Source organism: Marmota flaviventris, chromosome 7 (genome assembly GCF_047511675.1).
Source record: "Marmota flaviventris isolate mMarFla1 chromosome 7, mMarFla1.hap1, whole genome shotgun sequence".
Lineage (NCBI taxonomy): Eukaryota > Metazoa > Chordata > Mammalia > Rodentia > Sciuridae > Marmota > Marmota flaviventris.
In genome coordinates this window covers 11,313,183-11,331,104 of record NC_092504.1, presented here as the reverse complement: position 1 = coordinate 11,331,104, position 17,922 = coordinate 11,313,183, and the positions used below count along the sequence as shown (strand labels likewise).

The 17,922-nt window shown below is 39.3% G+C and overlaps 1 protein-coding gene across 1 annotated transcript in view; it reads left to right on the top strand.

Moving 5' to 3' along the window:
- Nucleotides 1-9,892: 9,892 nt before the first annotated feature.
- Fbxl5 (F-box and leucine rich repeat protein 5) overlaps nt 9,893-17,922 on the top strand; it is a 43,344-nt gene continuing 35,314 nt past the window's right edge. The window contains exon 1 of the mRNA XM_027939366.3: nt 9,893-10,074. Within this exon, the coding sequence (XP_027795167.2) occupies nt 9,991-10,074 (84 nt within the window). The 5' untranslated portion in view covers nt 9,893-9,990. The remainder of the gene's footprint in view (nt 10,075-17,922) is intronic.

The following is a 17,922-nucleotide window of genomic DNA, read 5'->3' as shown; positions in this document are numbered from 1 at the left end:
CCATGACACCCTAATTGGAGTAGGGGCAGAGCAGAGCCTCCACCCGTGCCCGAAAGGTGGGCAGATCTGCGACCGACCAGCGGGACAGGCCCAGTGGCCTGCCGGTACGACAGACACGTCACCCCATTTGCAGTAGGGGCAGAGTAGAGCCGCTGCCCGCGCCTGCAGGGTAGGCAAACCTGCTACCGACCGGCGGATCAGGCCCGGTGGCCTGCCGGCGTGGTACACTCGTCACCCCAATTGGAGTAGGGGCAGAACAGAGCCGCCGCCAGCTCCCAGAACAGGCCCAGTGACCTGCCGGCGTGGTAGCCACGACACCCCAATTGGAATAAGGAGAGAGCACAGCCACCGCCCGCACCTGCAGGAAAGATACGCAAGCAGTATGAAAAGACAAGGAAAGAAAGGACCACAAGCAATGCAGGTCAACGCAACTTTAGAAGAGGTAACAGCTGCAGCAGATGGAATGTCAGATAAAGAATTCAGGATATACATGCTTCAGATGATCTGGAGTATCAAGGAAGACATTAAACAGCAAAATCAGACAATGAAAGATCACTTCGACAACGAATTACGCAAACAAATCCAGGAAGCAAAGGATCAACTATACAGGGAGATAGAGGTTATAAAAAACAAACAAACAGAAATCCTAGAAATGCAGGAAGCAATAAACCAACTTAAAAACTCAATGGAGAATACTACCAGCAGAGTAGAACACTTAGAAGATAGAACATCAGACAATGAAGACAAAGTATTTCAACTGGAAAAGAACATAGACAGCTCAGCAAGACTGTTAAGAAACCATGAGCAGAACATCCAAGAAATATGGGATAACATTAAGAGACCAAACTTAAGAGTCATTGGGATACAGGAAGGTACAGAGCTCCAAACCAAAGGAATGAGAAGTCTATTCAATGAAATAATACAAGAAAACTTCCCAGACTTGAAGAATGAGACAGAACCCCAAATCCTAGAAGCCTACAGGACGCCGAATGTGCAAAATCATAAGAGATCCACACCTAGACACATCATAATGAAGATGCCCAACATACAGAATAAGGAGAGAATTTTAAAAGCTACAAGAGAAAGGAAGCAGATTACATTTAGAGGTAAGCCAATCAGGATAACAGCTGATCTGTCAACACAGACTCTGAAAGCTAGAAGATCCTGGAATAACATATTTCAAACACTGAAAGAAAATGGGTTCCAACCAAGAATTGTGTATCCAGCGAAATTAAGCTTCAGGATGGAGGATGAAATTAAAACCTTCCACGATAAACAAAAGTTTAAAGAATTCGCAGCTAGAAAACCATCTCTTCAAAACATCCTCGCCAAAGCATTACAGGAAGAGGAAATGGAAAATAATAATGAAAACCAACAGTGGGAGGTAGGACAGTAAAGGGGGGGGGGAATAATCAAGGAGGAAAACAAACCATGTTTAGTAACAGAAATAAACAAATATGGCTGGAAGAACAACCCATATCTCAATAATAACCCTAAATGTTAATGGCTTAAACTCACCAATTAAGAGACACAGGCTAGTAGAATGGATCACAAAACAAGACCCAACAATATGCTGCCTACAGGAGACGCATTTGATAGGAAAAGACATATATAGGCTGAAGGTGAAAGGTTGGGAAAAATCATATCACTCATATGGACTTCGGAAACAAGCAGGAGTGTCCATACTCATATCAAATAAAATAGATTTCAAGCCAAAGTTAATCAAAAGAGATAAAGAGGGACACTACATACTGCTTAAGGGAACCATACAACAACAAGACATAACAATCATAAATATTTATGCCCCAAACAATGGTGCAGCTATGTTCGTCAAACAAACTCTTCTCAAGTTCAAGAGTCTAATAGATCACCATACCATAATCATGGGAGACTTCAACACACCTCTCTCGCCACTGGACAGATCTTCCAAACAAAAGTTGAATAAGGAAACTATAGAACTCAATAACACTATTAATAACCTAGACCTAATTGACATATATAGAATATACCACCCAACATCAAGCAGTTACACTTTTTTCTCAGCAGCACATGGATCCTTCTCAAAAATAGATCATATATTATGTCACAGGGCAACTCTTAGACAATATAAAGGAGTAGAGATAATACCATGCATCTTATCTGATCATAATGGAATGAAACTGAAAATCAACGATAAAAGAAGGAAGGAAAAAGCATACATCACTTGGAGAATGAACAATAGGTTACTGAATGATCAATGGGTTATAGAAGACATCAAGAAGGAAATTAAAAAATTCTTAGAGATAAATGAAAACACAGACACAACATATCGGAATCTATGGGACACATTGAAAGCAGTTCTAAGAGGAAAATTCATTGCTTGGAGTTCATTCCTTAAAAAAAGAAAAAACCAACAAATAAATGATCTCATACTTCATCTCAAAATCCTAGAAAAAGAAGAGCAAAACAACAGCAAAAGAAGTAGAAGGCAAGAAATAATTAAAATCAGAGCTGAAATTAATGAAATCGAAACAAAAGAAACAATTGAAAAAATTGACAAAACTAAAAGTTGGTTCTTTGAAAAAATAAACAAAATCGACAGACCCTTAGCGATGCTAGCGAAGAGAAGAAGAGAGAGAACTCAAATTACTAGCATACGGGATGAAAAAGGCAATATCACAACAGACACTTCAGAAATACAGAAGATAATCAAAAACTATTTTGAATCCTTATACTCCAACAAATTAGAAGATAGTGAAGGCATAGATAAATTTCTTAAGTCATATGATCTGCCCAGATTGAGTCAGGAGGATATAGAAAACCTAAACAGACCAATATCAATTGAGGAAATAGAAGAAACCATAAAAAGACTTCCAACTAAGAAAAGCCCAGGTCCAGATGGGTATACAGCAGAATTTTACAAAACCTTTAAAGAAGAACTAATACCAATACTTTTCAAGCTACTTCAGGAAATAGAAAAGGAGGGAGAACTTCCAAATTCATTCTATGAGGCCAACATCACCCTGATACCTAAACCAGACAAAGACACTTCAAAGAAAGAAAACTACAGACCAATATCTCTAATGAACCTAGATGCAAAAATCCTCAATAAAATTCTGGCGAATCGGATACAAAAACATATCAAAAAAATTGTACACCATGATCAAGTAGGATTCATCCCAGGGATGCAAGGCTGGTTCAATATACGGAAATCAATAAATGTTATTCACCACATCAATAGACTTAAAAATAAGAACCATATGATCATCTCGATAGATGCGGAAAAAGCATTTGACAAAGTACAGCATCCCTTTATGTTCAAAACTCTAGAAAAACTAGGGATAACAGGAACATACCTCAATATTGTAAAAGCAATCTATGCTAAGCCTCAGGCTAGCATCATTCTGAATGGAGAAAAACTGAAGGCATTCCCTCTAAAATCTGGAACTAGACAGGGATGCCCTCTCTCTCCACTTCTGTTCAACATAGTTCTCGAAACACTGGCCAGAGCAATTAGACAGACGAAAGAAATTAAAGGCATAAAAATAGGAAAAGAAGAACTTAAATTATCACTATTCGCAGATGATATGATTCTATACCTAGCAGACCCAAAAGGCTCTACAAAGAAACTATTAGAGCTAATAAATGAATTCAGCAAAGTGGCAGGATATAAAATCAACACGCATAAATCAAAGGCATTCCTGTATATCAGCGACAAATCCTCTGAAATGGAAATGAGGACAACCACTCCATTCAAAATATCTTCAAAAAAAATAAAATACTTGGGAATCAACCTAACAAAAGAGGTGAAAGACTTATACAATGAAAACTACAGAACCCTAAAGAGAGAAATAGAAGAAGATCTTAGAAGATGGAAAAATATACCCTGTTCATGGATAGGCAGAACTAACATCATCAAAATGGCGATATTACCAAAAGTTCTCTATAGGTTTAATGCAATGCCAATCAAAATCCCAATGGCATTTCTTGTAGAAATAGAGAAAGCAATCATGAAATTCATATGGAATAATAAAAGACCCAGAATAGCAAAAACAATGCTAAGCAGGAAGTGTGAATCAGGCGGTATAGCGATACCAGACTTCAAACTATACTACAGAGCAATAGTAACAAAAACAGCATGGTACTGGTACCAAAACAGGCGGGTGGACCAATGGTACAGAATAGAGGACACAGAAACCAATCCACAAAACTACAACTATCTTATATTTGATAAAGGGGCTAAAAGCATGCAATGGAGGAAGGATAGCATCTTCAACAAATGGTGCTGGGAAAACTGGAAATCCATATGCAACAAAATGAAACTGAATCCCTTTCTCTCGCCATGCACAAAAGTGAATTCAAAATGGATCAAGGAGCTTGATATCAAATCAGAGACACGGCGTCTGATAGAAGAAAAAGTTGGCTACGATATACATACTGTGGGGTCGGGCTCCAAATTCCTCAATAGGACACCCATAGCACAAAAGTTAATAACTAGAATCAACAAATGGGACTTACTCAAACTAAAAAGTTTTTTCTCAGCAAAAGAAACAATAAGAGAGGTAAATAGGGAGCCTACACCCTGGGAACAAATCTTTACTCCTCACACTTCAGATAGAGCCCTAATATCCAGAGTATACAAAGAACTCAAAAAATTAGACAATAAGAAAACAAACAACCCAATCAACAAATGGGCCAAGGACCTGAACAGACACTTCTCAGAGGAGGACATACAGTCAATCAACAAGTACATGAAAAAATGCTCAACATCTCTAGCTGTCAGAGAAATGCAAATCAAAACCACCCTAAGATACCATCTCACTCCAGTAAGATTGGCAGCCATTAGGAAGTCAAACAACAACAAGTGCTGGCGAGGATGTGGGGAAAAGGGTACACTTGTACATTGCTGGTGGGACTGCAGATTGGTGCAGCCAATTTGGAAAGCAGTATGGAGATTTCTTGGAAAGCTGGGAATGGAGCCACCATTTGACCCAGCTATTCCCCTTCTTGGTCTATTCCCTAAAGACCTAAAAAGAGCATGCTACAGGGACACTGCTACATCGATGTTCATAGCAGCACAGTTCACAATAGCAAGACTGTGGAACCAACCTAGATGCCCTTCAATAGACGAATGGATAAAAAAAATGTGGCATTTATACACAATGGAGTATTACTCTGCATTAAAAAATGACAAAATCATAGAATTTACAGGGAAATGGATGGCATTAGAGCAGATTATTCTAAGTGAAGCTAGCCAATCCCTAAAAAACAAATGCCAAATGTCTTCTTTGATATAAGGAGAGTAACTAAGAACAGTGTAGGGACGAAGAACAGGAGAAGAAGATTAACATTTAACAGGGATGAGAGGTGGGAGTGAAAGGGAGAGAGAAGGGAAATTGCATGGTAATGGAAGGAGACCCTCAGGGTTATACAGTGGAGGAGGTAGAGAGAGAGGAGGGGAGGGGAGGGGAGAGGTGGGGAGGGGGGAGGGTGGAGGATGGGAAAGGCAGTGGAGCACAACAGACACTAGTATGGCAATTTGTAAATCAATGGATGTGTAACTGATGTGATTCTGCAATCTGTGTATGGGGTGAAGGTGGGAGTTCATAACCCACTTGAATCAAAGTGTGGAATATGATATGTCAAGAAATTTGTAATGTTTTGAACAACCCACAATAAAAATTAAAAAAAAAAAAAAAAAAAAAAAAAAAAAAAAAAAAGTCGTTTAACTGCTTTCTATCCCACAACTTCAGCTTATAAATCTGTTATGTTATTCTAACAACATATTTTTTTCCCTAAATGAGAGCATATTTCCTGGTTTCATTCCATCAGCAAATTGAGTTTTTTTGTTTTTTCCAATATTGGAGATTGATTGAACCAAGGTCTCATATGTACTAGGCAAATGTTCTACCACTGAGCTATATCCCCAGCCCTTTTAATCATCTTGAGATAGGATTTTGCTAAATTGCCCCAGGGGACCTTGATCCAGCAATCCTCCTGCCTCATACTCTTGAATTACTGCAATGGCAGGTGTGCAATAGTGTGCCCAGCTAGAGATCTATCTTATGCTTTTTAATAGTGGCCTATTTTTCAATCAATTGGATGTGCAATAATTTCTATGGTATCAGTATTCTATTAATGGACATTTATTTACTTCCAAATTCTTTGTTGTTATTGTGAAAAAGATTTTATATATATCTTTGGAACAAATTTTTTCTTTTATAGTGTTTTGGGCTTATTTGTGTTTTCTCCAAATTCTTAAATTTAATTAAGACCCAACCCACAGTACCTCAGAATGTGACTACATCTTGGAGATAGAACTTTGGTGAGTAAGCGCTGGGTGTGGTGGAGCACACCTATAATCCCAGCCAGGGGAAGGTGATACAGTTTGAGCCAGTCTGGGCAACCTAATGAGATACTGTCTTTAAAAAAAAAAAAAAAAAAAGTAAATAAGTTAAAATGAGGTGGTTGGAGAGGGCAAGTAAATCTGACTGGTAGGTCATAGAAGGTTAGATAAACCAGACATGCACACATGTAGAGAAAAGCCTCAGTGAAGACACTTTGAGAAGGTAGTCATCTGTGTGACAGAGAGAGGCCTCAGAAGAAGCTAAGCTTGCTGATACTTTGATCTTGTACTTCTGGCCTCCAAAACTGTGTGAAAATGAATTTTCACTTAAGCCAGCCAGTATGTGGTATTTTGTTATGACAGCCCTAGTAAAGTAATATATATGATTATATTATATACTATATACTATATTATTACATACTATAAGGATATAGTAAAAATCAATGGGGTAATGGGTGTTCAGTATTTAATTTAAACAAAGTAAGGATTTGGGGAAACTGCAAACATATACACACATATATTCAATTAACTTTCATTTGCACATAAAGTATACTAAAGGACAGTGAAAACAAATGTAGCATTTGGTATTGCATTTCAACTCGCTATCTTTTCTTTTATTTTGCCATCATTCACATTGAAAGCTTTACCCCTAAATCAACTTGGTTGATAGAGCAGTTGTTGATTGGCTATTTTGACCAACAGGGATGATCAAATTTGGTTAGGATTATAATTCCAACTGTTTTGTAATTACATTCTTTCATTGCTTATTTTCACAACTAACCGTTTTGGAGAAAGTGTTATGTCATAACAAAATGAAAGGAGTTAAATGCCTTAGAATAGACCTTCCATGACAAGTAATCTTTTCCAGAGCCCTTAAAACTAGAGGTGGAAAATTCTACAGAAGAGGCCTGGGTCATTGTATTTTTAGGTTGCCAGGGAATACCGATTTTCTTCCCCCTGTAGCATGCAGTTTTTCAGAAAGAATGAGGGTGGGGAAGACAGAGACCCATCAATCCTACCAGGCACTCTACCATGTGGGTTTTCATTGCTCTGTTCACATGCCTTATCCTATGCAGTCTCTTTGAGTGGCCAAAGGCTGATTTATCTGTTAGAATTTGTCTGCTTTCATATCTAAAGAAATCATATAGAAAGGTGATTCAATTGACAACTGGGCCATAAAAACATTTCCTATTTGTTGTAGTTGTGAGAATCTATAGTTATGACACTACATTGATCAATGTCTTCTCTCTCCAGCTATAGCTCATTATAAATTAATCATTTATTCTGTATATCAGGTGATTAATTGCTACACTACTCAGCATATGGAGTTCATGTTAACAGCTTCTCTTAAAGGGAAAAATGACCAACAGGCTCCCACCCCCTTTTTAATCACTTTATCTCTTTCCTTTTGTCATCTTAATTTTTTTGAAATGGGCAGAGTCCAAAGTAGCTGTTATTACACTTCAGCCAACTTGCACAGTTAGAAATCTGAGTTACAGTCAAACTGTGTGTGGATGGTTATTTTTGTTGTTAAATACCTTTGTAATGTGCTTGCTTTTAGGGACATGCTAGTAAACAATGCAGATACAAACAGGTGAAAATAAAAACTACAAAGTATATGCAAAATTAGTAAAAATGAAGAGATTATAAGAATTCCATGAATTTCCCTCATTCCTTCTTTCTTTATTCAGCAAATATTTATTGAGTACCAGTGATATGATAGACATTGTTTTGAGTGCTGAGGAGACAATGAACACCTCTCATGGAGCTCATTTCTCTACAGAATTGGTTCACCTGAGGTTTGATTCAACATTCCAAGACAGTTAGTGTGAAAGATCAGAATGAAGTAGAGAAACAGGGGGTAAATAAGAAAATGTCTTTTGAGGGATACTAAAAAGTATAGAGGCAAAGCCCTAACAAAAGAGCAGAAAATAAAAGAGAGAGGTTAAAAACAAGGAGAGAGGGTAACAGGGAGGGAAGGAAAGAGAGAGAGAGTTCTGTTAAGGACTTTGTCTATCAGTCTGTTCCATTAAGCATTTTTCCTATTTCCTTAGCACAGACGGTATAAGCCATCTGTGTCCCAACTAAGACAGTGCCTGGGAGGGTATTGTCAGACCAGATTCATAAGCCAGATTCTTCACTTACCCTAGGCAATTACCAGAATGTCTTTGACAGTTTTGTACAGCACTAAAACAGAGTTACTTTAGGTATGTACTTAGGTACTTATTGATTGAACCCAGGAACCTTCTACTGCTGAGCCATGTCCCCAGCACTTTTTATTTTATTTTTGAGAGAGGGTTTCATTAAATTGCCTGGGTTGGCTTTGAACTTATGATCCTTCATACTCAGTCTCCCGAGTAGCTGGGAGGCAAGCCCAGCTTGTTTTACCTAACATTAATAGTTTCCGGATAGTACTTATTATGTGCTAAGTACTACTATGAACACTTCAAATATATGAACTTGCTTAATCCTTCTAAAAAACTTATGAACTAGGTATTATTACCTCATTTCACATAAGACGAAACTGAGGCACAGAGAAGTCCTGTAGCTTGTCCAAGGTCGTACAACAAGTATTTGGCAAAACCAGGAACTTATCTCCAGAATCTGTGTTTTGAGCCACTGCTGGCTCACCTTGCCTGTCAACAAATGGCACACGGTAAGATTAGAACTAAACAGGGGCACTCCAGGGCAAGGTTCTTTCTAACCTCCTTCTACTCTATCTTTTTCTCAACGTTGGACCTCCATGTTGTCAAGAAACTATGATAATGGAGATGCCAGGGTGAACACACCTTTCTGGCTCTCCTGGCATTAAGTCAGGAATCAATAAACACATCCTCCCCATATTCTCTGCCTATCCAACTCCTCCCGATTCTTTGAGCCCTGGAGGGTTGATCAGGCTGAGGCGAGAATGGGTCTCCCCTGGGGCGAGGACAGGCGAAGAGACCCAGGGACCTTCTTCAGGCCAGTGACGCGGGTTTAGTCCTTTCTCCTGCTAAGCCTGGTCTTAAGATGGAGGGATGGCACCAGGGTTCTCTCCCGCACCCTCCCTGCTGGCCTCAGCCTGGGCTCCCCGCAGCGTCGGGTCCTGCCGCTCCCCGCGTGGGCCACACGTTCCTGGAGACCCCAGCCAGGTTAGCTCGACCCTGGGCGGGAACCAAACCCAGACCGGCGCCTGGCAGGTGGTGAGGGCCGCGCAAGGGAACCTAGGCCGGTCAAGGAGGGCACAGTCGCGCGCAGGCCGAAGGGCGTCGCGCTCCGGCGCCCAGTGTGCTCCGGGCTCCACTGCAGTCGTGGTGCGGGGCTGCCTGGGCCTCAAGGCCGGCGGGCACCCCTGAACTTCACCTCCTCGCTTCATACAGTGTTTTTAGGACGCGACACAACGGGGAGAAGGCTTAGTTTCTTCCTGCGACACACGAAGAGGACAAGAAACGGGTGGGGAAGCGGGAGGTGGAAGCCACAAGCCTCCGCGCGCCGTCACGTGGGCCGCAGGGACCGCATGGCGGCGGCCCGCGCGTTCCCGCATCCCCGCCGGCCGGGCAGCCCGGGCGCGCGCGCCGACGGGGCGGGCGCATGCGCAGGGGGGCGCGCCGCCTCTGCCCCGCGGCTAGGGTGTCTATGGAGAGGCGGCGGCCGCGGCTGCTGAGGAGGAGGCTCAAGCAGCGGCGATGGCGCCCTTCCCTGAAGAAGTGGACGTCTTCACCGCCCCGCACTGGCGGATGAAGCAGCTGGTGGGGCTCTACTGCGACAAGGTAACGGAGCGCGGGGCCTGCTGCTCGGGGCGGCGCGGCAGGCGGCGAGCAGCAGGCGGATAGCAGTAGGCGGAGAGCAGCAGGCGGGTCCCCGAGGCGGCCTGGCCTGCGCGGCGCCCGCAGCCCCCAGGGCTGCCGCCTCCTGCGCAGCTGTCAGCGCTGCGCGGCCCCCGCGCCCCTGTCCTCTCTGGAGTTGCCCCCAGCCCGGCCGCGGCCTCCGACGTGCCCTCGGGGCGCGCGGCGCCGCCCTACCAGGCGGCGTCCTCCTGCCCGCGAGCCTGGCGCGCGGAAGGGAGGGCGCCGCCCGCCGCCAGCCCCTCGGGGAGCGGGGCCGCGAACTCCCGGGACCCCGGCCGGCCGGCCGGCGCGGTGGGCTGCCGGTCCGCGTGGGCAGGCCGTTACTGCAGTTTTATCGCCCCCGATCCCCGCCCCCGGCCTGTTCGGGCTCCCCGCGTCTTTGCAGACACCCGTGCATCCTTGTGCAACTCGGGCTTGCTTCCTGGCTCGGCGGGCAGCGGCTCCCAGCTCCCCCTTCATTTTCCCTCCTGGCTGTTCGCGGATTGGATTTGGGAGAAAAAAAAACTGTTTAGGAGCTAGTGGACCTTCATTCTTCATTTGTGGTTCTTGTTTTCCCCGCAACTTTTATTGCCCCGGATATTTACTCCATGTAGAATTTGTTACAAGACAGCTCTTCTCTGTTGGAATTCTTTGCGTTGGCTCAAAAAAAAAAAGGGGGGGGGGGGGCTGGGGAAAAGTTGGTTTGACTGTGGGAACCTTTTCGGACTCTTAATTGGTGCAGCCAGCGTAAGCTGGAGAAGCACTTTTGTGGAGGTAACTCAGGTCCTTTTGCTAATGACTAAGTTAAAATTCTCACACTTGTCAATTTATGTTGGGGAAAGTCATATAGATAGCCTTAAAACTTGGGGCAGTCTTATTTCTTGTAGAAATGAACCAAATAAATAGAACTTAAACGTATTGCTTAAGGATAGAAATCAACTTTTATGGATTTTCAGAAATTACGTAGAATTAAGCAAACAGAGGTTGTTAGCCCAGAAAGGCGGCTGGAGGATGCCCAGAGTGTTCATTGCTAGGCCACACTCAAGACCAGCAGTTGAAAGAGGTAAGGTTGAGTTTCAGATCTCAGCACAAACATCTCTTGCCCCACAAACATCCTCTCCTCCTCCCCCTTCATTTTGAAAATTAAAAAAATACCCAATTCAAGTGTTCAAACACTAGGACTGGCTAGGATAGTGATCAACAACTTGGTTGTCTATTAAAATCACCCAGAAAGCTGTGAAAATCCTGATATTCAAACCACTGAAATTAAGATCTCTGAGAGTGGAACCATAAGTGTAATTTAAATCTCTCCATGTTGAGTACAGTGTGCAGACCAGGGTCAGAACCACTTATCTAGAAAACTCTTGAGGAATGGAGAAGTCTTTCAGCAGATGTGAATTTTTCAGTTGTCTGTTTCTATCTTTCCTGTCTTTTCAGTTTTGTTCTAACAGTGTCCTTTAATTGCAGGAAAGAAAAATGGGGAGGTTTTCCACTTTCTCAGAAATCATAAAGGGAAAAGTTATGATTTTCTCTGCACAGTTTTCTCTCCAGTTTATATTAAAGGAGATAGTTAAGGGGTCACCTGCTATTGTGTGGAAAATTTTGTGCATGTATACATTTTTCTAGGAGACGTTTACTTTTTTTTTTTTCAAATTTCCAAATAATTGTGACCTTCCAATAATCACTATTCATTTATTTGCTGACAAGACTAACCAGCCTTAATTTTGTTTGTTTTGCGGTGCTGAGGCTCTGAGAGCCTCCTGAATGCTAGGCAAGCACTGTATCACTGAACTACATCCTTAGTCCTAGCCTTATTTTAACAGTTTAAAGATGTTAGTTATCATTCTTATGTGTCTTTTCCTGGTGATTGAGAACATTTGAGCAAATTTTGAAAATGAAGTTGCCTTTTCTAAAAAAACAATATTTGAGTCAAATAATTCTTACTTGTTCCCTCTTGCATAACATGTTTAATAAAGCATTTTCAATTTTATATAGCATTAAGTCAAAATTTTCATGAATTTATCCCCGTTACTGTGAAAAAATTATCACTAATTCTGAATTGATTACATACAGTTAATAAGATTATTATATGTGTTTGTTAAGATTTAAAAGTCCAGTTTTCTGCACGGTGACCAAGGTAATTTAGAAAAGAAAAAAAAAATGCATAGGAATTCGACATCATCATTTCTTTTTGATTCTGTTAACTAGTGGAAATCTCTCCTAGGATGTCCTTTCTGAGTAAGAGTGGGAAAATATGTATTTTTTGATGGTTAAATGGTCTTACAGAATTAAGAGTGTGTTGCTTTTTATTTGTCATTGCAAGTTTTACCATTACCATTATCCTTGTGTAGATCAAGGATATCAAGTCCGTATAGCCTGCAATAAAACTATCCCAAATGAGAACAACATTTTTTTTATGGTCAAACTAAAAAGCTATAAATTATATTTCACTATATTCTAAATTTTGACTCTGAATGTCCATGTGGTATCCATAAAGAAGTCAGTTTTTTTTTTTTTTTTTAGCATTGAACTTTTTAAAAATATGGTATATTTTAGAAGCAGTCATTTGTTTACAAACATCAAATCAGTTATTTCTGTGCTTAGACTAATTTACTTAGAAAATTTCTTCTCAATTTATGGGTCATGTTAAATATTGCTTTATAGTACCTAATTTAATATTTTGCTCATGAATTTTCTCTTTTATAGAGACTTTATGGAAAGGTTTTTCACCTTTGTCATCTTGACAGTGCTTTGGAGTAGATAAAGGCAGGGAGTACTTTGTTTTATATCTGGGGATTTGTAGGCCTAGATTAAATAGGCTGAGTTATGAAAGCAGTTAGTTATAGATCCAGATGGAAACCCAGGTCAGGATTAGGACTGTAGCTTGATTTTCTTCATGTGAAACCATAATAGTTACTGATGTTTTTGGTAAGTAGTCTGCTGAGAGATGCTAATTCACTGATCCAGATTGGAAGGATTTTAGTAAAAATTTGCATTGACTGATATCCTTTCCCCATTTCACTCCCATTCCTGTCTTTTCTTGAATCCTCTAAACTTCATTAATTCTGTCAGTGAGTATGGAATTTCTACTTGTCAGTCTTGCTTGTAGTAGCTTGTTGGTTATTGAGATGTGGTCACTATTCTTAAGGACTTCACAGTTTAATATGTATTAACAACTGTGCTAGGATGAAATCCAAGCTGGGAATCATGGGAACAAAGGAAGGCTGTATAGTCAGTTCTGTGGTAAAGTATCAGAAATGGTCTATTTGAATTGATTTCTGAGAACAAAATGGGTAGAATTTGTAAGGATGTGGTTAGTGCCAAGATTCCCAGACTTATATGTAAATCAGTTGTAAAAATGGAAGTGGGGGGCTGGGGATGTGGCTCAAGCGGTATCCAGCTCGCCTGGCATGCGTGCGGCCTGGGTTCGATCCTCAGCACCACGTACAAACAAAGATGTTGTGTCCACCGATAACTAAAAAATAAATATTAAAAAAAAGAGAGAAAAAAAAATAAAAATGGAAGTGGTGGAGGCTTTAGGGAATGCCTGAGTTTTTCAGGTAAGTATATTAAAAATGCTCTGTACTTTAGTAGTGTATATAAAAGAATATTTTATGATAAAAGGTCTAAGGAAACTCAGAATAATGAATATATTATTTTTTTAATAGTATGAATATCTTTTTGACCAGTTTTTCTTAATTTTCTGCATATCCATAAAACAATTCACTTTTGGGAAGGTTGGTTTAGTGGAGAGGATATTGAATTGAGAGCTGGGAGAGGAAGGAAGAGAGAATTTAATGAGTTCTTACTACATGCTGATGTCATTTCTCCTAATCCTCATAAGAACCCTGTAAGACAAGTATTATCCCTCAATTAAAAATGAGGAAACAGTCTTAGTGGTTAAAATAACTTATCCAACCTGTTCAGGTAGTAATTAGTAGAGCCTGAATTTTAATCTTAGAGTTTTTTCCCCCTCTTCTGAAACCTGTGTTTTCTGCATTATGTTACTGGTTCTGCTGCTTATTACTCTTATGATTTTATGCAGAACAGTTAACCTGTGGATTATTATTTTTTCCATCAGTGAATAAATTTGACGAGATAAAACTAAAGTTATTTTTCTTTCTCTCTCTCTCTCTTTTTTTTTTTGGTGGTGCTGGGGATTGAACCCAGGGCTTTGTGTATGTGAGGCAAGTACTTTACTGACTGATCTATATCCCCAGCCCCAGTTAATACTAAAGTTTTTATTGATCATAAAATATAAATTAAAACATTGTTTGGCCATGTAGACAGGAAGTAAAAACGTACTTGGGTAGTAATGTTTTGGTTTTCATTATATATTTTCATACCTATTTTCGAACTTACCGGCTTTAAGTGACACAACACTTGAATTGGTTTCAAGCAAGGTTGTTATATTTTAGTTGTAGAGTGCCTGAGACAGTTATAAATTTAAAAATATGGAAGAGACCACATAACTGCTACTGCTGTTAATTGTATGTGTTCTGTCTCATATATATAAGGGTTGTATCACTGTAAGTCATTGTTTTTCATAATATGTCCTGTGACCTACTAGTACATTGTAAGTTGATTTGAGGGTCAGAAACAGCATTAAACAAGGGGAAAAGTAAATATGCGTCCCATCACAAGTAGTGAAATATCATGTCCCCAAATCTGTTTGAACTGTTTGTGATATCTGTGTATCTGGATTGTACTGTATTATATGCTGAAGGTCACTGAAAACAGTGTTTGAAAAAACATTTGTCTTGAGCAGTATTTCTCAAGTGAAGCACTGTTGACATTCTGGACCAGACTGTGGGCGTGGGGGTTGTCCTCTGCATTGTAGGATGTTTTGGCTGCATTTCTGGCATTTATCCACTAGATGTCAGCATCATTTCTCCAGTGGTGACAGACAAAACTATCTCTAGACCTTGCTCTTTATCATAATCCTGTGGGGCAAAATTACCCCTGTGGTGAGAACTTTTGCTTTAGAGTAAATATTCTTCTATTTGCTTCTTTGGATCTGAAAAGATAGCTTTACGATTGGGACAAGCATCATCTCTTGTGGAAAGAACATAGGTATTAGAGTCCTAGAGACCTGATCTCTGTTTTGTTTACTGTATAGTTGTATAATTTGGGATAAATTATTTCTGTGAGTCTCAGTTCTTTATTCTATAAAATGGGGATTACAATACTTCCTTTCTAGTATTGTTTTAAGAAGTAATACTTAAAAACGTGTTATAGTGCCTATTAGAGGCCTCAGCATGTTCTAGAAATTGTTAGTATTTAGGGTCCCCTTCCAACCCCCAATCAAGTCTATATGTATGAATACCTTCGTGGAGACAGAAATTTGAAAAAAAATTTATATGAATAGATTTTTAAAGAGTTATATTATGTCTTCTGGTTATTATTTTAACTGCTATATCTACTAATTTTCAGTAACAGGTTAAAAACATTTGCACTTTTCATGTGCAGAAAAACTGACGTGGGTAGTATTTTTAAAGACTCTTTTCATTTTCTTTTATTGTTATTTTTCCTTCTTGTCCTACTTATTCACAAATCAACAAACGTGTCGAGGATTTAACACAAATGAAACTCTTATATCTTCCATCTATTGTGTAAACCTTTTTCCCTTCAAGAATGTGACTTTTTATCTGGTGATCATTTTTCCAGCTTTATTGAAGCATAATTAATTAATTAAAATTGTAGACAAAGTATACAACTTGATGATTCGTTGTGAATATACATTGTATAATTACCAAAATTAAATTATCAACACATCTGTAACCACAAATAGTTTGTGTGTGTGTGTGTAGGGGGGATGATGATACTTAAGATTTACTCTTTCAGCAGATTTCAAGTAAATAATATAGTAGATACAGTATTATTCCTTTTTTTTTTTTTTTTAATGGTGCTGGGGATTGAACCCCTGGCCTTGTGCATGTGAAGCAAGCACTCTACCAACTGAGCTATATACCCAGCCCTAGTATTATTCCTTAAAATTGAAAATTTGTGCTCTTTGACCAACATCTCTATCATTTCCTCCATCCCATGGTCCTTGGCAGCCACCATTCTATTTCTGTGAGTTCCATTTTTTAAAGTTCCACATATAAATGAAATCCTATAGTATTTGTTTTTCTGTTTCTGGATTATTTCCCTTAGCATAATGTCTTCCAGGTTCATCCATGCTTTTGTAAATGCCAGGGTTTCCTTTTTTAAACCTGCATTCTTTTTTTGATACTGGGGATTGAACCCAGGGCCTTGTGCATGCTAGGCAAACACTCTACCACCCAGCATCCAGGCTGCAGGGTATGGCTAAATTGCTGTATGTGTGTGCATGTGCGCGTATGTGTGTATATGTCTATGTGTAACCACATTTTCTTTATTTGTTCATTTTTTGGCAAGCACTAATGTTGTGTATCTTTTTTTTTTAACAGTTGTTGATAGACCTTTATTTTATTTATTCATAAGCGGCACTAAGAATCGAACCCAGTGCCTCACACATGCCATGCAAGTGCACTTCCGCTGAGCCACAGCCCTAGCCCCTGTTTGTGTATCTTGACAATTGTGAAAAACACTAATGAACATGGGAGTGCAGATATCTTTTATATACTGATTTCATTTTCTTTGGGCATATACCCAGAAGTGCTGGATCATATGGTAGTTCTATTTTTAGGTGTTTTTTTTTTTGGCGAAATTCCATCCTATTTTCCATAATTGTGGTACCAATTTTTTAAAGGACTTCTAATGATACTTTTATTTTCAACCAAATACAGAAATAATAGCAGAAAAGCCCTATAGGGCTAGTTGATGTTATCCTCTGTGTCTCTTTGAATCTACTAGTATATTAATAACTGATAATTATAGTATATCTGTAAATTCATAATAATATATTATTAAAATATGATTAACATCAACACTATAGTAATATATTATGAAGTCATCCACAGGAACCTTATCAGTTAGTTAATATAATTAACCCAATTTTTCAGATGAAGAAACTGAGGTGTAAGGATATTTAGTGACTTGCTGGCAGAATCAGTTCACCATCTGGCTCCAGAGTTAATTCTTTTAACCATTATGCTGAATTGAACCTTTAATATGAGTCATTTTACATGCCCATTTGCTTCTCAGTTTGTAGCATTAAAAACTGGTTTTTACCTTATTCTATTTCAAGTCCCAAGAGAATTTCCAATAGTCTAATGAGAAGTTTTGCAAAATATTTAAGATTAAGTTAAGATTTTATCTTAACTCATGTGAGTGCATTTTTTTTTGCCATTTAAAGATCAATTAATGCTTTGATTTATGTCATATTTCTACTATTAAAATTTGTGAAGGTATTTTCATTTATGTAAAATGACACAATAGTGATTACACCAGTTATCTACTAATGCATTTTGTTGTAATCTTGTGTGGCATTTCTTAGTATTCTTAAAATCTGCATAGTGGATTTAACCAAATTTGCCCTGCATGTTGTTTTTTTATGGCTCAACAGCTAAAAGTTGCCTTTGAATTGTTACTTAGTTGAAAAACCAAAGAAAATTATATGGAATTTCTAATTTTATTGTCCATTAATACAAAGTTTTATGGAAATATAGCCCATAATCATTTGCTTACATATTATCTGAGTATATTTGTGCTATAGCAGCCTAGTTAAATTGTTGGTACCAGAACATCTGCCCTAAAAAGGTAAAATATTTACTCTTTGCCCCTTGACAGAAAAAGTTGACAACCCCTGTTTATTATGTATTATGGTTAATTATTCATTGTATTATTTCCCTTCACTAGACTATAAAT